The sequence below is a fragment of the Ylistrum balloti genome, unplaced genomic scaffold (assembly GCF_031769215.1).
Source record: "Ylistrum balloti isolate Yb309-2 unplaced genomic scaffold, AGI_CSIRO_Ybal_v1 Utg369594, whole genome shotgun sequence".
Taxonomy (NCBI): Eukaryota; Metazoa; Mollusca; class Bivalvia; order Pectinida; family Pectinidae; genus Ylistrum; species Ylistrum balloti.
The window spans coordinates 214,220-240,024 of NW_026781878.1; the positions used below are offsets into that span (position 1 = coordinate 214,220).

The 25,805-nt window shown below is 35.2% G+C and overlaps 1 protein-coding gene across 1 annotated transcript; it reads right to left on the minus strand.

Annotated features, from left to right (window-relative positions):
- Window positions 1-954: 954 nt before the first annotated feature.
- LOC132545229 (NADPH oxidase 5-like) lies at window positions 955-22,853 on the minus strand. Its single transcript, XM_060208908.1, has 15 exons — window positions 22,793-22,853; window positions 21,868-22,684; window positions 14,607-14,718; window positions 13,962-14,112; window positions 12,497-12,707; window positions 9,358-9,746; window positions 8,387-8,562; window positions 7,349-7,540; window positions 6,919-7,051; window positions 6,103-6,252; window positions 4,736-4,779; window positions 4,255-4,308; window positions 3,150-3,359; window positions 1,678-1,962; window positions 955-1,086 (listed from the first exon to the last, which is right to left on the minus strand). The coding sequence occupies exons 1-15, from the start codon at window positions 22,851-22,853 to the stop codon at window positions 955-957; spliced, it is 3,117 nt and encodes a 1,038-aa protein (XP_060064891.1).
- Window positions 22,854-25,805: the final 2,952 nt, after the last annotated feature.

Below are 25,805 nucleotides of genomic sequence, written 5' to 3' on the forward strand. Positions count from 1 at the left end.
GACACTAGGGTGGCCTCGATCAGCACCGAGCCGATTTCATTACATGTTGAACGACGGAATAACCATGTTATGAAAAAAATGAAAAACATTTCGCTCTGAAATACCTTTCTTCACGGTATACGATTGTGATTATGCTTATATATATATATATATATATATATATATATATATATATATATATAAAGTCTGTGTTTTATTAGGTAAATATTGCAGGACATATAAGTTTATTTAATAATTTATCAATTTCACACAGCACACGCCTAACAATAAAACTACAGAACAGAGTACATCACATGTACAGTATTAAATAAACAACACAGTTAAATCATACGAACAAAAGGGCGACAACCCCTACTTGAAAGCCATGTAGAAGTCCAATCTATGCTTTAGAGCGTTATGCGTGAAATGAAAGCAAATAACATTTGATTAATAAACTAAAGATGGACCAAGCAACGTGTATAAAAATGATTGGACGGGAAAACTTCAAATAGATAAAAATATGTACTCTGAATCGAGAATGTGTATCACAGTACTCTGTATTCTTTTACGGTAATATACAACACTTACTTTAAATTCTTCTATATCTGTCGGCTGGCATCCTGTCTATATTTAAACCTAAACAAAGGTATCATTAAGATTGTTTTCAAATCTACACTTTATTACTATGATTGTTGGTTATATATGTTTTGTATTAAATTACAAACAGCTTGTACATAACAATTTAGTATCGACATATCAAATTATAAATAATCCAAATAACTTTAATATAATTTAGTAATACATAATTAACTAGTATTCATTGTAGTTCTAACTTGTCTACCATGATACCACTTAAACCGTCTTTCACAGTATAGTCATTGCAGTCACCACTTTTCATTACTCAGTACATAAAAAAACCACAATATAATAAATGTATTGTTTACAAATATATAAAAACGTGTTCAATATTGAATTTTAGAAATTTTCTTTTGAGAATGCTATCTTCAGTTTTTCACATTCTTCTTTTATCGTCTTTCCAAGAGCTGGTGCCCCACAGAAGAAAACTTTGATTTTACCCCGGTCCTCCTGCATAATCTGGCCAAAAAGCTGCAACACGAAAAAAAAATATAAAATAGAATTACATAAAATCCTATATATTCGTGAGACTCCAATTTCAGGGTTATCAGACAATAAACATATCTATTATCACTTAATTTCGTTGATAAACTTTACTCATACAATCCACAAACACTAAAATCCCTGTCAACATTCATCTGTTTATCATTTCATGGACAAAAGAATTCATGGATTAAGCCTAACCACTAATTTAACGGAAATAATACCCCGCGGATATTAATGTTTTAACAGTACTTAAATACATTTTTTATTTAGATTAACGTGTTTGTTTGTAACTCACGCATGTATGTATTTGCATACGGGACCATTTAACACTAGATGTAAAATGCCATTCATACAAGTAAATTATCACAAGATGTGTTTAAGACAATAGTAGTTATGCTCTCATTGTGTTATACTGAATATTGTTGTAACCTACGACGTTTGAATTATTCAGTTATTGTTGTCACTAGCGATCATCATGACTGCATATTATAACACTTGATGTGTTCCTTTGCCACAATGGTACAACGAAAGAAACGTGATAACACACTTATGCAAAATAAATGCCATTAAGAATACCTTTCCCCAGTTAGGTCTCCCTGGTTCTGTTTTCGTCCGTAGACCAGTAATCATATCTTTGTTTTCTTTCTTGTGCATCAGATCAAGTGCCATCTGTAAGCCGATGCCTTTCATATCTGTCTTCTTCTGTGCAGCAGTCATGAACATGTGCATATCTATGATTCTGTTAGAGCCTTCAGCTCCTCCACAAGTCTCTATCTCAGCCTGGTCAATCTCTAACTGAGTCAATAGCGACACAAACCACTCGAAGGCTTTTTGATCTCGATTCACCCACACAAAATCAACCTGAATTGAAAGTAGAAATTTTAAACGATTTCACAATCAGGATCATCCCTAGGCTATCGAGGATGCATTTTCAGGGTTTTTTTAAATCCCAGTTTGCAATATTGTGACTGTTTCGTACATTTAAAGAAGTTTATGTAATGACTTGAAAAAGTATTGTTAACATCAAAATATTTCTCCCGTGGAAAGTTTGACAGGTGAAATCAATGCGAATAGTGGCAACAGGAAATCCGGTACTGAAAGGTAACTAGATCATAGATTTCATATAGGGTATTGGGTAAATACACAAGTATGTTTGCTGTTCATTAAAAATTCCAATGGAGCTACAATTTCATTAATTCAGAGGGCTTTTTTCTGTTGATTTCATAATTTACACAAATATTTCAATCCCTTCCTTTAATGTCAACGCAAACCTGTTATGACGCCATCAGGACTGCGCGAACGATCAAAAGCTAGATCTATAATAAATATCAAATTAAATATATTTGTTTGAGGTGTAAGATTTCCCTAAGAACATACGTTGCCGATTTTGTCCAATGAAATGCTCACATGTGCCGAATAACCATTTAAGTTATTCAACAACACAAAAAACCCACCTAAGTAGAGAATTAAATCAACGATTCTAGAAGCACACGTTACAGGTGAATGAATTGTAAACCACTCAACCATATAAGAATCAGCCTCAATTGAAGAAGAGATACATTAGCTCGACTAAAAATACATTTATCTACAGATAGAGAAAATTTTACCAGATATTGTATATATCAACAGCTTGGTTTTAACTGTAAGATGTTGAACATAAATAAACATTGTTATTATAATCTGGTGATTTGAATATTAAGATATATAAGTTTTCAACACTTTTTTTGTATTATACAGTTATAAATAATTATAATAACCGGTCAGAGGTGTCATGGACACAGTACACTGATGATGTAATTTCATAAAGTGCATATGATAAATATACGCGTGCGATCATACTAATTAACAGACGACTAATATGCATATTACAACTACATGTAACTTTCAAAATGCTATAAAATGTCCCCTGAATTACCGAATACCTCTCTGAGAATACAGAATATTCGCACAAGGACTTGTATATTCCTAAAACCAATAAGATAGAGAAAATACAGATGATAAACAAATTATTATGCATATCACATATAATTATCAAAAATATTACTGACCTTTTTGAGCTTCATGGTAGTCTCTGGGATATCTCCATAGAAGTTTTTGTTACAATGTGGACAGGTACGTAATGATGATTTGTAACGATACATGACACTCTGGAGTATAGAGGCCATGGGTGTGATCCCTATACCAGCCCCCACAAGTACTGCGTGCTCCGTCTCGTAGATCTCGCGAGTAGCAGTTCCGTAAGGACCATCTATGTAACACTGAAAAAAATGTAATGATTTAATATATAAAAAAAATATCGAATTGAAACAGAGATGGTTAAACATAGTTGCAATTCGGAATACGCTGCACAACTATGGAAACTGAATAGTTTGGGTGCTGTCCATAAAACGTAAATGTCAAACATACGCGATGAGGTGAAAAACGCGAAATTCAAGATCCTTAATGGAATATTCATCCTATGTCTTTGCTTCCATTAAGCCCATATAGTGTCATATATCTTTAACGAAATAAATATATCGAAAATAATACAGTTAACTTAATTTTTTGATCAATGTACGCTCCCAGTTGTATTTGAGCTGACATTTGAGATTTATTTGGGTCACTTAAGTCATCGCAAACAACTTAGGCGATCATCATCACTGACGAAATTTACAAGGATAGATAGCTATATGATGTAGAATCACTGACGAGTCCAAGAAGGACGAAACAGCTGTATGATGTAGCAACACTGACGAGTCCAAGAAGGACGAAAAAACTGTATGATGTAGCATCACTGACGAGTCCAAGAAGGACGAAAAAACTGTATGATGTAGCATCACTGACGAGTGACAGAAAGTGGTTTGATGCAGTTAGTGATGCAACTGTATGATGTAGCAAGAGTAGAAAGACGAAACAGCTTATTAGCATCAGACGAGTGACAGAAAGTGGTTTGATGAATTCCTTCTGATATTAACGGCTAAAAATTACATTAAAATATTATCTTTTCAATACTTTGACGTGTAACGTCTGTGTTGCCGTATTTTGGGACCCAAGACATCACTACAAACTGTGGCTGTAGCATTCACGTAGCGTTTAATGTCTAATCAGGAACTTATGTTGATATTGGCACTGAATATCTCGTCATTTACCTTCATGGATATCTAAGTAACATACCTGAATGCGGACTGCTTTCTTCTTTTCCTTTCGTCTCATTTCTGATTCTTCTTCCTAGGAAAATTCCACGACATGATAAAAACTGCATTTTCATATGTTGATTTTTTGCAACTAAAAGCCATGCATAGAATTCAATATATAATTCCATAAATAAACTTTAAATGTTTTGTAAAATAAGCAAGCATTCATTCTTTACGGAAAGAGTATGGTGGTAAGTTTCAAGGGATTCCACGCTATTATAGGATAGTAATGTTTTTATCGATAAACAGATTGATACAACAAATATATTCGTTCCATATTTCAGTATACAGCACGTTCTGGCACTTGTTCAGTTTACAGAGTATCAAAATGTACCCTAAAATCATTGATGTAGAAAATGTTCATGCAGCTTGAGATCTGGATGAAAAGGCTCTGATGCACATACTTAATGTAAATAAAATGCACGTACGACATTGATGTTAATTAAAGATGAATTACTTACTAGTTCTATTTCAATGTTCCCCGTCCGTGACATCTTGATTTTACCTGTAAAACACACAAGTGAGTTCTCAGAAACAGAGGTATTTATTCATAGAAGGTGGTAGTATCACAAATATCCTCAGAAAAATCTTTTCCCGTAATAAATATTTAAAAAAAGTATGTCATATTATATGTAGATGAACCTTATGGTATAGGCTGAATACTACTAGAATATTACAAGTACACCCCTGAAAACGTACAAAGACCAGGTTTTTAAAAACGGTAAACATTGTCTGCTTTATCAACAACAACTGCCGTATTATCTTAGTCGATCTTATAGTTATTCAACAAACTGTAACTGCTACAACATAAATGTAATTTAAAGAAATATTTAAATCAACATTAATAGGTATCATCTAAAAATCAGGTGGTTTAGGTTTACAAGGAAAATATTGAATTCCTAAATAATTTCGCGCACATAAATTCATAAACCTCAACATGTATATGAATAGGTATTATACTTAAGGAATAATTGATTATCGTAAGTAAACTATGTAGATGACAGTACATATAATGTATGTGTTTTAGAGAATGTTTAAATCATAGTTGAGTTATCTCCCTTTACCGTTAATAGGAAATTGTCTATAATTTAAGTTAGTGATAATCTCCTTTTCAGTTAATGATATATCGTTTATATCAAGTACAGGACGTAAAACAAAGGTGAGTTATGTCAAAGTGCATAAAACAGTCGATCAAACTCACACCACTGAAAGCATTTACAAAAGCAAACATGTAGAACTTAACAGGTGAAGAATGTGTTTTATGGTGAGTGTTCTATAACAACATGCAATCATCATGCATGTGCTTACTGATATATATCACAACAACACAGATAGTGAACACTTATATTATTAATGTGAGTAAAATAAATGAGTGTTTCAGTAAGACACTGATAAAAAGTAAATAAAAATATATATAAAACTTACGTGTGAATTTGGTTGTAAAATTTTATATCGAAACAAACTTACTTTAAAAATTCAACAAATATTACATACGAACGAATTACTGGTACTTTAAAGGTTAACTATTTTTATATCACATCAGGAACAGGGGGATATTTTGAATCAGAATTATTCTGCATTGGTTTACGCTACATGTATGTAGTATCAAGATAACATTTCCACGACTAATAGGTGCAATTTATCACATTAAATCATATACATTGTACAAATGTCCTCTCTCTCATGATGGCCATAAGGGAAATTATTAACTCTTGACAAATATTCTATAGGACAATTTACCGCATTCAGTTATGATACGGACAAAACGACGAACAGAACCAATGATGCTGTCAAGAAATAAATTAAAATGAGTGTTAGTAAGAGTTACCTTCTATGCCTATGTGCCGGGATTTACGTTTCTGTAGGGGAACACGAACCACGCTCTTACCCTTCTCACGCTCAGTGTCCAAGTTCTCAAAAAACTTGTAACATTTGTTCGTCCAATGACCGGCAGATCGCACGTGCAACCATATATGTCCTGTAATCACGAAATGCTGAATGCTGATAAATGTTGAAAACTTTAAAGAAAATAAAAAATTCTATACTGTAATAAAAAATAAACATGGGAACAGAATCATAATCCAACTTAGAATTCGATAACCAGGGTCAATATATAAAAAATAACGATTCACATGGGAACTTAAGAAATTGCAAAAGGCGAATAGGAACGGGAGTTGCGAAAGTGCAGATCGTGGTCAATCCACGTAAGCAAATTCACATTCGCAAATGAGAAAAAGTATACAACACCGGAACCAACAGGCAACGGGCATCAACCACGTGTAGCTTCATATCGTTATTCTGTCAGAGGGACCCATTTTTCATCATTATGCAAGATTGAATAACACTGTGCAAACGATGCACTTCAAAATAAAACCAATAGTAAAAAAATATCGATAATTTCATTACTTAGCTATAAAACACCTTTGAACTCTAATTTTGGGGAAGACAGCAAAAGAAACCTTCAGAAATGTTCTACGTTACTTATTTCAGAAAAAAAAACATGTTTATATGAAACGAAGTATTATTCATGTATCTGAGCATCTAAACAACGACAGTTAATCCTTAAATGATCTTTCATTATGAAACGCAGCAGGATGACATCACAACAGACAAATCCTTAAATTGTCCATTAAACCGAGGTTACCTTTCATCTCTGGTGCACTGCTGATGGTGAATGGGTGCCATTCCTGCTTAGCTATAGCGGGTATCTGTATAAAGACGTAGTCCCCAGCTTTGTATCTGAACTTTTCCGGACGAGAAATCACCAAATGTGTTACCTGTTGGAATAACAAAACACATTGTAGGATGATTTGGTATGGCAGGAAGCAATAATAATTCGTTAATTTGTTGAAGGCACCAGGATGTTGTAAAATATCTTTTTATGTTGGGAATTTACCAACTTCGTCGCTCAATAAAATGTGAATGTATATAAAGATATGATAACTTTTCTTAACAATAACTAACGATGTTTAAATTTTGCTAATCTAACAGGACAGACAAGTCAATAATATTTTGTAAGCCACACAGTATAATAATAGATTAAGCTTATCGATAATGTCGTTGCATAGACTTACACCGGATGGTAACAAGTTGACTTCCTCTATGTAGGTATCGCCATATCTAGCCTTCTTGATCAGTTTCGATCGCAACAATTTCTCAAGGATAAATATCACTCCTGGGCCCACAAACCATTTCCAGAAATTTGAGCCGTGTATTATCAGCAGGATCCAGAATAGTATATATAGCATATGTGTATTGTAAAATACCTGGAAAGTGAAAGTGAAGAAATAACTGACTGTTTATAATAAACATTTCTAATTTCAGCAAAATATACGTCTGTTATAATTATGGAAATACAGTTTAATTGATAATGAACAATTGTACATGTAAAATATATATGTTAAGTGCATAACTGGAAATGTATTACAGTTGATGATAAGCAATTGTTAGCAGATATACAGATTGCACTATCAATGTATACAAAGAATGGGCGGAAATTACGGTTGGAAAAAAATATAAATATCGAAAGAAGTAAATACAACAAGAAATCACAAATGTGTAAACATAATCATAATCCAAACTCGAATTCAATAACTCTAGGGCGAAATATGACGAAATAATGATTTACACGGGGACTCCTGGAAAATACAAGGAGAAAAAGACCAGGTGTTCCGTAAGAGAAAGCGTCTTCTGCTGAGTAGACGACACTCGCTATGTAAGTAGTCAATACAGTTAAGTAATGTATCGTTCTCAAATTGGAACAATGTTATACAGCAACGGAAACCAACAGGCGAACATCAAACACGTACAGCTTCATATCGCACAGAGGAATAAAAAAAACATATTGAGACGGCCGTAATATATCCTAAACCGTATGATATGAGAATGTATGTTAGTTGACGAAATGTCGCACGACGATTGTGATATGGAGAACATGCTCTTGAATGTCGAATCAACTGCGACATACAAACACTGTAGGTTAAGGATACTGGAATGCTGCTATCCAGAATTGAAAAATTCACAATATGGCAATTGAAATCATTACGTTATATGACATTGAGCATCTTATGAAAATTCTTATACTAACTACATCCTTGCGAATACAAACCTACCTGAAAATGACCACCTCTTCGCACGAATTCTAGTGAGCAAATTATCATTACTACTAAGATTATGTCCAGTGCCCAACCACTCAAAATGGCTGTACCATACACCCATCCATATCCGGCACGGGTGGTAAAGAAAATCTCCCATAATGCAAGGTCGGGTTTGGATATATCAAGCAAAACTGGAAAAAAATACATAAGATTGCATTTTAGCAACAATACGTGTAAATGAAAGGATACGATCCTTTTGTTAAACATCATACACTCAACGATGATTATATGGCTTCATTCTATACATTCATATATATCACTTTAAACTCCACACTACAAGCGATAAACTTTGGTATACCTAAATGTTTGAATTCTAATATCAGAAATCATTGCACAATATTTAACCTCCAGGTATAAACTATTCAATATTGCGCGATATTTAGTAATAATGATAAAAAAACACCTTTGAAATAGCATAATTATCTTAATATTGTTCATATCACAGAGAGGTTATCAATGTATTCATAAGAGTAGATCGTGTTTAGATTATGGTTTGATGTTATATGTTGTAACGTTATCGTAAAGAAAAAGTTCACATTTTCCAGATGTCATATTTCTGTTTCTTTTTAATCGTTACAGTATATTTCTCTACATTCTTAAATATTCTTTATCATATGGCACAGATCACTGATGAATTTCAAAGATTGTAGCATAGTTAACATAGCAACAAATATCAAGAAAATACCAACATGGCAACATTATCATAATTCAAACTCAAATTCAATGCAACTAGGACAAAAGAAAGATTTACACAAAAACTGCTGGAAAAGTACAAGGAGAATAATACCAGATGTTCCGGAAGAGTAAGCGTCTTCTGCTTCATCGACGACACCTGTCATGTAAATCGTATTCAATCCATGAAGGTAATGTAAGTAAGCAAGCATATATTATATATATATATATATAATGTTACTAATTAAACTTACTGGCATTTCCTACATGGGCTAAGGTATGAAACAGTGAGTAAAACCCGATCATCCATCCCACCATCTTATGAAATAAGATGTTTTGTTCTAGTGGTAGATATTTTGCCACTCGTGTCATCAGTAGGTACGTAATTGACTTCCTCAGCATCAGTACCAGGATAAACATACAGTTAAAATTCAAATTCATTCCACAGATTCGCGCCACTATGATAAATCCATTAGAGTTCCGATAGTTGTAGGCTGCGTAAGCTCCAAGACCGATGCTGACCAAGAAGTACAATATCAAGAACACTACTTTCTTGAGGTTATTCCGAATGTACGCATACGTACAGTAGCGAGTTCGTCTCTTGTTTTTATTTTTTGCAGGAGGTTTCAGCCACTGTGCTGCACTGAAAAAAATATTGAAAAAAGTGATCATATTTGTATTCTTTTGTATGTTTCAAATAATGATCAAGCATGAAAGATATATTCCAGAAATTACACATTACCTTTTTTTGTTTAAATTTCTAACTGGGTTTCTAACGTTCTGGTCCCAAGATATCACTGATAAACACCAGAAAGTATTAATATAACTGCTATTCACTTCCATTTCTTATTTAGCTGACTATTTGGTTGTCGTTGTTACTATTGTTACGTCATGTTCTATTATTGGCATTCCTCCTGAACAAATTTAAATTCCTTTCAATGGAGAGAGACAAATTGAAAGTTACTTTTAAAATGAAGAATATTCATCAAAGAAAAAACAAGTACAAAATATCTTATGGGAATATTCAAATATTTAAACTTTCGTTTCGTTTTTTAAATATATTATTCAGAGCCAGACTCGAGTCGAATTTGAAACCGTATTTATTTTCAATTATAAACTTTTATCTGTCCGTAGAAAGCGATGGGATATTCAAATATACTTTGAAGTCCCATAACCTTAATTCTAGAGTAAATATTTACATGCTGACACGATACATGTCAAATGTAAACAAAGTGGTTTTGTTTATTAAGGAATCACTCTGTAGTGTTTGGCGAGATATTCTATAAGAGATGTTCAACGTGATAAGTTGAATATAAGACGCGATAAGGAGCTATTCATTTGTATGTATCACACTGTCGGTATTGATAAAGTGAAATCATCTCCAAAGTATTAATATTCAAACATGGCTTCGGTCTTATCATTCGTTTTATTGCCATGATGCTTTTGAACTTTTGCATAATCAAGGAATTTTACACGATTTCTGCCCTTACATGGCCCTTATTATGATACCTAAAGATATTTAGAAAGTCGTGCCATGTCCCTCGGCGTGGATCTGAATATCGAGGATCAATATTGCTCTATCATTTGCTATTTCATCATATCAAACTCGATGAAATATTACTTTGTGCTAGCGTAATAGTTCACTAACTTGCAAATGGTTGAAAATGCATAAAAAGTAACGTAAACCTAAAAGAATGTAGAATGCTTCGGTATTTAAAAGGTCCATAAAAGAGGTCTTGCTCAGCAATTTTTCACCTACCCCCGCCCCCTCCAACCACCACCACCACCCAACACACACACACGTACACCAGTTCACAAGGATTTCACGTATTGCGAAAACGTTAATATAAGTGTAAACATCATTGTACTGATACTAAAGACATTAAGTCTATAAATACAACTTTCACATAATCCTATCTTTGTATAACCTTTCCGAGTGTTTGAGGTATAAGTAGAGAATATTTACCTAACTGATACTCCACGAGGCACTGATCACAGTCTAAGGATATTACAGGAATAGCGATGATAGTTGACACTTGTAATATAATATCAAAAGGAATAGAAACGGGATACGTAGACCGGTGTTTCAAGTATTTGTAGAATACACTATAACCATAATGACACCATTTGATAGGATACATGTGAACCGATCTGAGATTTTGTCACATGTATGTGTGCGTTTTTGGTAGATTCAGGCAGTTGGTGGTTTTATATGTACTATAATATACAAACTGGTAGTAACATAAGCTCTCTATAGGTGTAATAGTTGTAAATAAATAATTGTATATAAAGACTTCGGTTTTACTATCTGAGGTGCTTTACTATTGGCGGGAAAACGTTCGCCACAACTTAAATTTTACTCATTTAGCTCCATTATTAATATGGTGAAATTAGATCATTAGCTATACTCTGGTGCTAAAACTGAAACATCAGATTGTCAGTATCGTAGGGCGAAATTAACACAAGGCAGAATGAATTGAAATAAATATATGTATAAAATAAACCAGTAGATCACACTGCATTAAATACTATAGTGTATCTATATATTACTTATCTAATAGCACTCAAACTTCTGGCTGATTAAATCAGCAATTATACTTGAAAATGATTCCTCAGTTGCCTCCTAAGATTGCAACTGTGAGTTCAACATCACTGACGAGTTCTAGAAAGACGAATAAACTGTATGATGTAACATCACTGACGAGGTCTAGAAAGACGAATAAACTGTATGATGTAACATCACTGACGAGGTCTAGAAAGACGAATAAACTGTATGATGTAACATCACTGACGAGTTCTAGAAAGACGAATAAACTGTATGATGTAACATCACTGACGAGGTCTAGAAAGACGAAAAAACTGTATGATGTAGCTTCACTGACGGGTTCTAGAAGGACAAAACACCTGTATGATGTAGTTTAGTTCATTGCTTTGCTCTACTAAATCTAACCCTAAAAAAATAAAAGATACTATGTATTTTTGTGTTATTTTTACAATCTTTTAAAACGTTATGGTAAACTAATTCCTTTAAGTATCATCTGTGTGTTGTGTTTAATGTTTTCAAACTTACTGACATTTTGTTACATGTGTGTAGCGCATTTGTAGTCAAAAGTTGAAACCGTCCTGTACATATTGCAAACGAGAAGAGAAACTGATGGTCGAGGTCAAATTCTTTGAATATTTTCTACATAAATACCCCTTTGATATACATACACTTTCTAATGGAAAAACCAATTACGGAAAATCATCAAAGCTTTCAATCAGAGTATTTCTCGTAAAAACGCCGGAATTACAATTACAAAACATTAAAATTAATTTCTTGTTTAAAGATATGAAATATGCATGACGAAGAATTAGGCTATACAAATTTAAGGGAGATAACACAAAGCTCACCTTATAGTAAGGTTCTCCAAAACACCCGGATGTTTTTCTAGTTCCGCTTTCAGTTCGTCGAACGAGATGGCGCCACTGTTGTCCTCGTCAGCGGAGTCGAACAAAATATCAGTGAGGGCATCCATGTTTTCCTCGCTGATAGAAAGAGAACTCTCCTCTGTACAAGACATCAATACTGTCTTCAACTCATCCCGGTCTATAGTGCCACTGCCTGTTGAACAATATAAATACTGGACGTCATTTTGAGAACGTAAAGTTATTTACTTTGATAGGCCAATGTTTACATTGCGGGTGTCGCCGATGAAGCAATCGACTTTTGCTCTTCCGGAACATCTGGACCTGGTTTTATTCTTGTACTACTTCAGGAGTCCCCGTATCAATCTTTTTTTAAATATTTTGCCCTAGTTTTATTTAAATTGAGATCGGATTATGAAAAGTTGACATTTTGGTATATTTCTTGATGTTTTCCATATCTTTACGTAAAAGTCGCAACATTTCATCCAAATGGTAAATTAATACACAGCAAACTAAACAAAATATTGCAAAAATAAATCTTAAAATATTTTGCTCTCAGACATATCGTTGGTTTGGCTATGTATCAGAGTCATTGGTTATTTTATGTATCAGTGGTAGATGATACAGAGCAAAATCGAATATAGGCGGAAAATGTCACACAAAAATAAACCCCTACAAACCTACAACCATTGGTATAATTGATGGTTCTTTCCAAAATGGGCATTTCAGTTATATGAGTCATATGTCCTTTAACAGAAGCACCAGGACGTCACTGATTGTGAGAGTATAGGACAGTAACGTGCACCATATTTTCATCTTAAAACAACATGTAGAGATGCAGGTTGATGACGACAATTTGAAAATTTTACGATTTTTATTAACACGACCATGAGAAATATGTTGTTTACCTGCTCTCATTAAGGAACGTGCCATTAACTGGAAAGACCAGAATTTAACATTGGGAGTGTCGAATGCTATGTAGTTTTGTTGTATTGTGTTGCCTGTGTTTTAGTTATCCACTAACGATTCAAATTCGTTTAGAATTTCGTTTCTAATACCAACCATATTATAACGTTGTTTAAGTCATATAAATACCATAACTCTTGCTTTATTTCGGCTTTGTTTTCATTAAATCCCATCGTTATTTACTGATCATAGAAGACGTGTTAATAACGGTTCCCAAAGACTCTCAAGTCTTCTTCCTGCTGTACCTATTGTAACTTTTTTTATCGTGATTCATCATCTTCGTTCCTTTCTTATCTTTGCGTCCTTTTTGACACCCGTCCAGGAATGACCCTGACTGTTCCGTAAGATAAACACCATAAAATAATTTAGGTTATACAATAGTGTCCTCTCTTTGAAACACCACAATTCTGGCAGCAACACTGATTAGGTTTCATTACCTATATAACAACAATACACAGTATGATATTAACATGAATCTACTTACCGTCTACATCATACACATCGAAGAGAAAACGGAGCTTTTGAGCAGGTGTTCCTTTCGTGAGCATGCGCAATCCGTCCATTAACTCGTGTAACTCTATAGAACCACTGCGATCCTGGTCGAACAGAGCAAAAAATCGCTCGGCGAAAAAAGACTGAAACATAAAAAAAATAACTTTCTTTATAAGTATTGCGTGGTTCGTACTTACTATGGAGTTAATTGGTAATGTTGAGAAACAGTACCATTTGATTGAATTCTAGAGGGAAAACAAAACTTTCTGATTGCGAGTTTTGCTTAAAAGATGAAACATACGTTGTGATTGATATATGATTTTAATATCTTTTTACACTATATATCTACACTGATGTATATAGGAAGTGTTTAAATAGTCACATTGATATACCCTAAATTAGGATCTGTGTGGAAATCTGCTGTTGACTTATTATCTGCCAGGTATCTACAGCAAATCGCCATTAGTTTCACGCTGTGCAGGTATATGTATCTATAAGATATTTAGTGTTACCTACACAATGTAAGGTTTCGAGATTGCTTTTATCTTAGTTCCCCTGACCACAAACTGTTTGGCCTTAAAAATAGCATAGACGTACCTTTCTTAATCCTTGTGACCTTGAGAATGACAATACTTACCTTTTTGACCTTTAGAGCGTCCTTGAACTCCTCGAGGCTGATTTCCCCGTCCTCGCCAGCAATGGTCGTGAACTGCTGTTCTATCCATGCTAGCCACTTTGCGTCTTCCTCACTAAATTGTGGTAAATGTGGAAAGAAAGTTAGAAATATATCAGTGAGAGATTTGTAATGTGGTATTTTCTGCGCATGCGCAGAGGAATTTTTCTGCGTAACTGTCACAATTTCCACTTCGTTATCTATATCATCATCCGACATGACGATTCGAGTTTTACCTCACCAGACTTCACAGTTAATCTCGCCGGAGGAATGTCTCGTGTAACGGCCATCAAATCTGTACCTAGTAAGAGGTAGAAATTCACGATACGTTATAACACAAAGGTTATTTCCCTAATCCCCTTGTAAAGTTAAGCCCGCTTCTAGAAAGTATTCAGTAGTAAATATTTGAATCATACGGCTGAAACATGGATATATATTCCAGAACTGAACACCTCTTATATTGGACTTATATCATGAAATTGTACCAAAAAAGTGATGTATGAGCTGTCACCAATATAAACGCTGTCGCTGGAATGATTTGAAAATATCTTATTTATTCCAACTAGTTAAACATTCTTTCATTATTTTTTCTGTAGACTTAACTGTTTATGTAGTATTTGTCTGATACCAAATCTATGTTTTCTTTTGTATCTCTTGACGAAAAAAAATTTACATAAAAAATTTGTTATTGGTTTATTTATCGATTAAAAGTTTTCCCTGACAAGTACAGTGTTAGATAGAATGAACTGCCTTTTAGCTTTAAATAACATTAAAACTCTGCAGTTTTATACATCTCTCTCCTTCATCGATCGTCACATTACTATAAGTGAACTTATAATTCGGATTTCACGACACCCTGCTTCGCCCATTAATATCATCTAAGCACACAAATGGGACAATATCTTTGTGGGCGAGCAAAAAGTTACCAACAATTCGATAAAGACTTCTGAAGATATTTTTTTTTATTTCTTACAAATGTCCGTTTGACGACTGACCGAAGTGTCGATTTACGAGTCGACTTCTGTAACAGCTTGGCGCTGGGAGGGCGGTGATAGATAGAGGTTATTGTACGGACAACATTTGATATGCAGCAGATCGGTTTTTAACGACTGTGAAATTACGCTCCTTTATAAATATTTGATATGCTTATGAAAGGTTTCGTTCATTCATATTCAGCGGGTTATGTAACAGCGATATTGGAGGTTTTCCTTTTGATGATACTCATGGGAACATTTTCTGGAGAAAGACCGAAAGGGAGTCTATGAGATACCTATTTATTTTATTAATGATGGCCGCAACTCTGTTGAGCGCCGGAAGTCTTAAGCCGACCAACCATATATGGAGCTGAGATAATCGTCATTACGTATTCTGTGCATAACGGGAATTCTAATACATGTATGTCTAAAACTGTAATTTATATACTGTAAACGTATTAATGTTGGCGGTGTCAAATTTTAGGGCAATATCAGTGATGAACACAAAAGCGCAACTAGGAATTAGAGCAATCGGAATAATTTCTATGTTGACGAAGTACAGTTCTGTAATTAGCATGCTAATATTATAACGCTAGTGCGAAAAACGCTTTAGTACAATAACCGCTTATATATATATATATTTATGTATTTACACTAAAAATTACAAACTTTAACGGATTTGTAACAAAGGCGGGCATTTATCGCGAAATGGGTTGTAAAACGTGACAAAGGTATGTTATGTACGATTCCGGACAAACATGTACAGTTCTTTGTTCCATTTCGTGACTAATGCGCTACATCCGAAATAATTTCTCCCATTCAATTTGTTACCATCCTTTTCACCTGCTGTGAGGTATTCACAGGTACAAAACTGATGGATCTTACCTTTGGTCACAGCTGTGACCTCGTTCTATGGAGAACTCATGGTTCTTACCTAACATTGGGTAAGACAATAGTTGTGACCTCTTTCTATGGAGAACTCATAGTTCTTACCTAACGTTGGGTAAAACAATAGCTGTGACCTCGTTCTATGGAGAACTCATAGTTCTTACATAACATTGGGTAAGACAATAGTTGTGACCTCTTTCTATGGAGAACTCATAGTTCTTACCTAACGTTGGGTAAGACAATAGTTGTGACCTCTTTCTATGGAGAACTCATAGTTCTTACCTAACGTTGGGTATGACAATAGCTGTGACCTCGTTCTATGGAGAACTCATAGTTCTTACCTAACGTTGGGTATGACAATAGCAATTTAGTGTGTATTTGTAAAGCTTATTGTTCTTGCCTTTAATTAATTTGATACTTAGTATTATATCTCTGTTCTTTGTTAATATCTTCTGTTTAGTATATAATAAGCTTGGATCTAAAAAATATGTTTCTCTTCTTTCTCAACAGCTTTGTCCTTGAACTGAAGCCACTGTGAGGAAAGCTTTGTGCTGTTTTCTGGTTTAGACGTTTCTTCTTTCTGCATTGTGATTGTGTAACGACTGGATGACACATATAGATAGATAGAAGAGTAAGCAATATAGAACAAATCAAACCCAACCTAACAATTAATGGGTACAGCATCTGTAACCAAAGAATAGCCGATGTTTCATACCTTCCGTGACGTATGACTACAATTGTGACGTCAGTACATACAGGACTGAAGGTTCCTACCTTCCGTGACGTATGACTACAATTGTGACGTCAGTACATACAGGCCTGATGATTCTTACCTTCCGTGAGGTGTGTCTACAGCTGTGACGTCAGTATATACAGATCATATGGTTCTTACCTTCCGTGACGTATGACTACAATTGTGACGTCAGTACATACAGGACTGAAGGTTCCTACATTCCGTGAGGTATGACAACAGATGTGACGTCAGTATATACAGGCCTGATGATTCTTACCTTCCGTGAGGTGTGTCTACAGCTGTGACGTCAGTATATACAGATCATATGGTTCTTACCTTCCGTGAGGTATGACTACAGCTGTGACGTCAGTATATACAGGCCTGATGATTCTTACCTTCCGTGAGGTATGACTACAGCTGTGACGTCAGTATATACAGGTCTGGTGATTCTTACCTTCCGTGAGGTATGACTACAGCTGTGACGTCAGTATATACAGGCCTAATGGTTCTTACCTTCCGTGAGGTATGACTACAGCTGTGACGTCAGTATATACAGATCATATGGTTCTTACCTTCCGTGACGTATGACTACAGTTATGACGTCAGTATATACAGATCATATGGTTCTTACCTTCCGTGACGTATGACTACAGCTGTGACGTCAGTATATATACGTGACGTATGACTACCTGATGATCATATTCTTACCTTCCGTGAGGTGTGTCTACAGTTATGACGTCAGTATATACAGATCATATGGTTCTTACCTTCCGTGAGGTATGACTACAGCTGTGACGTCAGTATATACAGGCCTGATGATTCTTACCTTCCGTGAGGTATGACTACAGCTGTGACGGTCTGCAGAGAGGTAATCACAATTGGTCGGACTTTATTCATCTTTTTCTTTCTTTTATAAGGTAAATAATTTCAAAATCCTCACAGAAAACTAAGTCGGCTCAAATATGTTGCTTCATTTATCGTTGCATCAACTCCGATGGAACACAAAAATTAAAAATTGTCTATATCTATTACAAAGCCACCATATTAGGATCAAATGTTACACCGACAGCGTTCCTAACCCATGAAATATCATTTTTGATAATTAGGCCCTCTAACCTCCAACGTTTTTATCAAATATCATGTTAGGTATACAAAGAGATCTTAATCCAATCATAGTTCGTGTCTTTGATACCTATAATGTTTACACTAGCCAGCGATCGTGATGTCCTATTTACAGTCTCTATTAGCGTTATTACAGTGCTCTAAAACACGACGGCCAAGCCCGGGACAAGCCCCTCCCGCTTATCCCAAGGAATAAAGGCTGCGAATTTAATGTTTGTTTTCAAGTTTTCAGTATTTTATAATTTTAGTCAATCCATTTATAATATTCGTAGTGAAAATTAATTCCTTTAAAATATAAATTGAAATATGTCCATGGATGAAGCATTATGCTACACTGAGTTGAGAGTACAGAATAATTCATAATTGCTTGTTTAAGTTCCCTTTGAAAACAGAAATACTGATTAAAGTGTAAAGAGACATGTACAAAAACAATATATATGCAAGTAAGTGGATCACTTATATAAGCAAAGTTGATAAAAAAGCAGCAATGTAAACATCACTTATAAAAGCAATGTTACTAATAATAGCAGCAACGTAAACAAGACGAGTCATTTCACATAATCAGCTATGTATATTAAGCGGAATACTTTGAGCACAAAACAACATTGTAGAAAGCAGTAAAGCACAGGCTCTTACAAGTAATCGGTGATGTGGTTTACTTTTTTTGAATTTCTTATATTTTGATAAAGTGGCTTGGTATTCATGAGAAGTTTCTGAAATCTAATTTTCATAATCTTCACTTTATGTTTGTTGTTCGGACACATTTATTCCACATTACGCCACGTTTTAATGTACACAAACAGTTGCACGGTTCAGAATATACACAAGTGCTTGTCGTTGTTCTAAAATGATCTGATATATGGAAATTACGAAATGCATTTAATTATGAGACTACCGCACCTGCCCGTTTAGATTTTGACTTTTCTTTCGATCACATTCTATTTCAAATCTTACACTTCAGAATTTTGGCCCTTAGCACACTACTGACTAGTCCCAGGAGGACGAAACAGCTGTGTGATGCAAATGTATTCATTGTTTAGTACCATATCTATCTCTAAAGTGTGTGTCTCTCGTACAGTCTTAGAGTGGTTTCAATTAGGCCTAACTATGTCAATACACTGTTGTGAGATTTAAAAAACAATTAAATAGGGAATAAATATGCATAAAAACTCTCATTGATTTCCTGGCCTTTTCGCTTGTAAAAACGATCAAGTTTCTGTTGTTAGTGTCCTTACCATATAAGGAGAAGAACACATTTTGAATTATATCTCTTTGTTCTGTAGTTTACATAAATAAAAAATCCCCATTATTTTACTTATATGTACCACCTCAAACAATTACTTGTTGAGAGAGAGATGTAAATAATCTGAAAAAAAAACAACAAAAAACAAAAAACAAAAACAAAATCGATTGTATGTATACGTAAGTAGTTGGCGTGTGAACAATATGTAGCGTAAACAAATCTTTAAAGCGTTGAAAATTTCATTCAAAAAACAAAAAAGCAGCATGTACATATATGGAAATAAAATATGGATTGTTTCAAATAGGAATAGATACTGGCTTGTCAATAAAACCCTAAACCAAAGCAAATAGCGCGACATGTATATATGACAACGCAGGCGTTCCACGGGGGCAAATAGCGATCCTTTACCTCGTTTGAAAACTGATGCATTTACTTTAAATGCGAGTGAGAGATTTTTTTTGTATAGCTTTTGGAAAAATCAAAACTGCACGTAATCCAACGGCAAAAACACCATAACCTGACAGTATATAATGTAACGACAATAACAACAGTCCTGCATACTTGTATGACTGTGAACGGCACATCAAACCACTAATTATTAGCCCTTGTAGAACACCTGTGCCGACATCAAAGCGTGTATATAGGTATTAAGTCTTACCGTTTTGGTTTCGGCTCCTTTCTATAATAAACGTTAGTAAGTAAATATATTGTTAAATAAACGTGTTGAATAATGTTGGTGAACATCTGGGATAAGCAACCTTATATTTGTATATATCCAAAGATTTACAGAATGTGTTTGAAGGATGACCAGATAGAGAGAGAGTAGGAGAGAGACGGAGAGGGAGAGAGAGAAAGGGGGACAGAGAGAGAAAGAAAAAGAGTGGGGGAGAGAGGGAGGGAAAGGGAGAGGGCTAGAGAGAGAGAGAGAGAGAGAGAGAGAGAGAGAGAGAGAGAGAGAGAGAGAGAGAGAGAGAGAGAGAGAGAGAGAGAGAGAGAGACAGAGAGAGAGACAGAGAGAGACAGAGAGAGAGACAGAGAGACAGAGAGAGAAAGGGAGACAGAGAGAGAAAGAAAAAGAGTGGGGGAGAGAGGGAGGGAAAGGGAGAGGGGTAGAGAGAGAGAGAGAGAGAGAGAGACAGAGAGAGAGACAGAGAGACAGAGAGAGAAAGGGAGACAGAGAGAGAGAAGAGTGGGGGAGAGAGGGAAGGGAGAGTAGAGAGAGAGAGAGAGAGAGAGATAGAGAGAGAGAGATAGAGAGAGAGAGAGAGAGAGAGAGAGAGAGAGAGAGAGAGAGAGAGAGAGTGTGTGTGTGTGTGTGTGAGAGGGCGGGGGTCGGGGGGGGAGGGGGGCAGAATCCTGTCTATGTTAATTATTGAACACTTCTGTATTTCTCCAGCCATACTCTCTTCCATCATTGACACAACAGTATTCTATATGAGATCCTTTCACAATTTTCATTATTCGTTTGCCTTTACGAGTTTCTGTTTGCTTGCGAGTGTGCTCGGTTCAGTTGACATCGACATTCGCTACCGCTGCCACGTTCGTTTTCACTAAATAAAAATTGGAAATGTGGGTGGGGAATATATCTTCTGATTACTGAGACGGACAGGTATTGAACTTTTCTACGTCATCATCTTTTGTATCCGTGTGCTAACATTTCAATAAGGTGGAATGACGTTAGTGTTAACAAATATACAGTAAACAACAAAGGTTTGAGATAAATATATCGACAGCCTAAATGAATCGTTTTAGTGATGAAACCTTTATAAACCTTTGTTTAAAATTGCTATGTCCGATAGTGATATAAAAAAAATTGTGCAGAAAAGAGTAAATATATTTTGTTACGATCATTATCACAATATTAAGATTAGGACAAAAAATGGATGATGAGGAAGATTATCATGTTTTTGATGATGATGATGATGATGATGATGATGATGATGATGATGATGATGATGATGATGCATTATTTAGTGTGTAACATAATAATATTGATTGTGATATATGAGGATTATCATGTATGGTGATAATAATAATAATAATAGTAGTAATGATCACATGCATTGTTGAATGTTGATGATGATGTTGATGATTCTTTTGAATGGAGTGTACTTGTTTGACACGCAATGACTATATGTGCACCTGTGGTTGGATGTGTGAGAGGGTGTGAGTGTATTTGTCCTGTTCAACGTGTAAAATCTTGAAAAATAAAAAATTATAAAAAAAAAGATTAGGAAAAAATCAAAGTAATTATCTAATACTGACCTGAATTGCTGATCGTCTGCTTCCTTCAGTGCCACTCCAGGTCCGTTTAAAATTTCTCCATTACCTCCAGAAAAATTCTCTTCCGAAGGTGAGGATGTCCGAATGGAGTCTACCACTTGACCTTGACCGCGCCCGTCGGTAATAGAGATGGCGATACTATCGCCGTTAGAACTGTTTGGTCGTGGGGAGCTGATGATTGGAGATATTTGTGCAGTGGGCGGATTTTTGTATGTATTTATTGTATTCATTTCACTATCCTCGTTTGGTATATTGTCGTTTTCATGCTTCCTCACATTTAGCGCTATTTGGTCAACGTCAATTTTTACATCCGGGTCCTGGTTTGATGGTTTTGATGAGGATTTTGCTTGCTGTTTTTCATCGCTGTCAGAGAAAGCTGGATTTGTCTGACTATAGGAAAGCCCTTGGATATCGGCCATGTTTGTTAACGGAACAACATCAGATTTAGGAATATCAGTCGCTGTGACAACCGGATGACATTTATGTACTAAATAGGTCGGAGCTTTATTCTGTAGAGGACGCTGGAAGGAATAGCTGGGATTGCTCGTCTCGATTACCGGCAGATATCGCTTGAACGAGAAGCTGTTAAAGATGTTTTGATTGGCTGTTACGGACTGGTTGCTAAATTTAGGTTTCCACAGACGATCGCCGTTGGAGAGGTAATAGTTCACATGAACCGGATGTTCCGTTTCCCCCTCGACGTCGCTTTGTACTGCAAGGTTGTCGACACCGGAAGTGACGTCTATACGTACCAGGTGTTTAGGAGTTTGAGAAACTTTACTCGTTCCCGAATAGCTTTCTGAAAAAAAAAGATGTAAATATGATTTGAAATTTAAACAACGTGTATTTTTCGTTAAAAATGGTATTTTGTAAACAAAGGGATCTCTCTCTCTCTTCCTAGTAATACCCATCATTTCTTCCGCGTTGGACTTTGAAGCTTCTTCTATCGGAACATGATCAATGATCATCCTGAACATCATAGGGAGTAGAGTGAACACGAATGGTTTTTGTACAACAAAACATGAGAAATTTTGAAATTTTGATGCATCAAGAATATTATCCAAATGTAAAACCGAACTATGAATTCAATTTGTCTCTAGTTCATTCAAATTAAACAACAAATGAAATGCGCAAATTTAGATATCAATACACGCGTTCATGATAGTACCTAGAACGAGTTTTATAATTACGACGATTGGATAATATACGGGTCAGTCAACTGGAAACTAAATGTAAATAGAACTTAGAAAAAGATAGAAAAAATTAAACCAGTATTGAAAATTTGTAATTCTTAAAAATGCACTCCTTCCCGTCGAAAAAAATATATATGTAATTATCTATTTTTCAATATCAATCACTTTTTTGCTACGTTAATCAACTTTATTAGATATAAATATCAACTCTTTCACAACAATTGCTTCACAAGGTATTTCAACTTCTACCAATCCCGCTTGTTAATTACAGGAGGGGGGGTGTGTCCTTACTGAGGGAGTAACAGTGCCCGGGAAAACCCCACGTGTTCAGGCAGGTTACATCTAACTTTTCACGTCTTTCAAAGACTTGAATCCTGGGAATCCTTGGTGAAAGGCGTGTGCATTACTAATGCACCATCAGACCATCCAACTAAGTTATCAACACTTCACGGAGTCGACACGGTATCAAAGTCAGTTTTTTTTAAACAGAATGTATTAAACGATAAACTGTATTTCGTTTACGACAATTGCGAAACAAGTTTTTTTCCCATTTTATATTAATCATTCTTGTTGGTCCGGATGGAAGAACGCGAGGGATCTTACTGTAGAAGGGAAACTGAGTACCCGGGGGAAAAAACCCACGTGGTCGGGTAGGTTACCCAATACCGTTTCACACCCATTCCGGGAATCGAACACCTGACGGCTAGGTGAAAGGTGAGTGTGTTACCACAGCGCCACCCGACCACCTCTGCAGAATTGATACACAAGCCCAAAGCGACCAAATCAAATTCATAGCTGATGAAACAAACTCTCTCTCTCTATATATACACACACAAACACGTGAAAGTTTCTCAATACGAAAGACCTGCTAATTAAACATTGAATTATTCAAACAATCTACAGACTATCAAACTTTAACCTCAGTACTGATAAACTGAGAATTCTGTAAACAAATTTTCATGATCCTAATACTTGTACAATGTATGGTGCTATTGTGTTTTCTCGATGTTCTCTTATCAGTGTCTGTTTCGATTTGAAAACAGAATGTTGGTTTTGTTTGATGATGGGAGTTAAAACGACCTAGAAGCTGGTGCATCAATTGTGTGTTAAAATTGAATCGGAGGTCGGGCACACTGCCATGGATTGCTACATATTGATAACTTGTACTTTAAGATATTGTACACAGAGCATGTCTTATGAAAGCTTAATACTTTTAATGGTTTACACTTACAGCAATTTAGAATGTTTAAACAGACGATACATGTATACAATGATTAGATTCCTATCAAATCCGGTCTCGCTTCGGATGCCCTTTTCAAATATGGAGACTTCTCAAGTTGTTTTTTAAACAATGTGATCTCTCCGATACCGACTGTGTTCACTCAACATTTTCAGAGTATGTAAACGTGTTTAAAACGTAATATTTACATAGTCTTTTTTTTTACAATATGACAAGACTAAACTGTCTCTTAAGAATGGAACTTAAGGAAAAATTAATAAGAAAAATGTTAGTTATTGCATATCTCACTAACGACCGTGTTATTTATTCTTACCTAGTCTTGATTAGTTCTGAAATGTTAGAAAAATTCCGAAATATATCTATAAAAAAATAAAATATGCAAGATAAAAACATTCACTCACCTTACTACGAGATATCAATGTCAACATGCACGCTCTGTATGTGTTGCAAAATTAATTTAAATATTTTCAGTTACAGAACCCTTATAAACATCCGGGAATCTTACAAACTCTGCTCCGTGACAGAGTCCACACGTCACAGTACCATTCAAGCGTCAAAAAGAACACGCTTCTACCGTCACCAAGATGTTTGTTTTAGGATTTGCCTATCATGAGAAGATATAAGTGTTTGTTGATTCTATTCATTAACACGATAAGGTATCTGTGGGTAAAATTCTTTCGATAGTGACGTCACATAGTTCAATCTATCTATACGTGTTGTTTCTGTTTACGCGTTGTGGTGATATTTACAATTTACGGCTATCTAAGATATACAAAATTAATTCTGTATTATCTCACCTCCATAATTTGAAGAAAGGGTAAGGTATTATGAATTATAAATTGACAGATGAGGAGCGTTGGGGTGTATCCATTCCCCGTCTCCAAACACGCTCGTTGGATCTGATATTGCACGCAGGGGGGATTTAATTACTTAATCATAACACACCACAGATGATTACATAACCACTTCAGCGATTAGAGTTTTTTTTCTAAGTTGTTCCTTAAAAAAACTCAAAATAGCAAAAGAGTGAATTTGTCGAAAATTATGCTGAAGAGGATCAGCGTTAAACTAACGGATGTTTGAAATAAGTTTCAAGAAAATGAATGCGTCTGATAGTTGTAGAAAGGGGCGTTGATAAATTTATTGAAGATTATATTTTTTATATTAATTAAAGAAGATCTTTCATAGTTTCGATTGCGTAATTTAGGGAACGAGTTTAAGATCTTTCGTCAAATACTGAACCACTTGTGAGGCAAAATGGAAATATCGTGACCAGTTTCACAAATATGTCATCACGTTATCAAAACGAGCTAATAAAAGTCATTTCGGACACAATAACTTCTATGTTTTTGTAGCTACATTTGCAGGCTCGTCAGCTGTTTTTTATGTTGTGTCTAATGTCCTTGGCTTTTTCGTTTAACATGCTAGTAATGATACGCTGGAATCTGTTAAGTCTAGAAAATTTCGTTAATGCGTAGAGGTTGCCA

What these genes read in the sequence shown, in the direction of transcription:
- LOC132545229 (XM_060208908.1), bottom strand. Translation starts at nt 22,853, where the DNA reads ATGATCATTGATCATGTTCCGATAGAAGAAGCTTCAAAGTCCAACGCG. An exon ending in CCGGCACATAGGCATAGAAG is followed by an intron (nt 4,780 to 6,102) that starts GTAACTCTTACT and finishes TGTGTTTTACAG; the next exon opens with GTAAAATCAAGATGTCACGG. An exon ending in GGAGACCTAACTGGGGAAAG is followed by an intron (nt 1,087 to 1,677) that starts GTATTCTTAATG and finishes TTCGTGTTGCAG; the next exon opens with CTTTTTGGCCAGATTATGCA.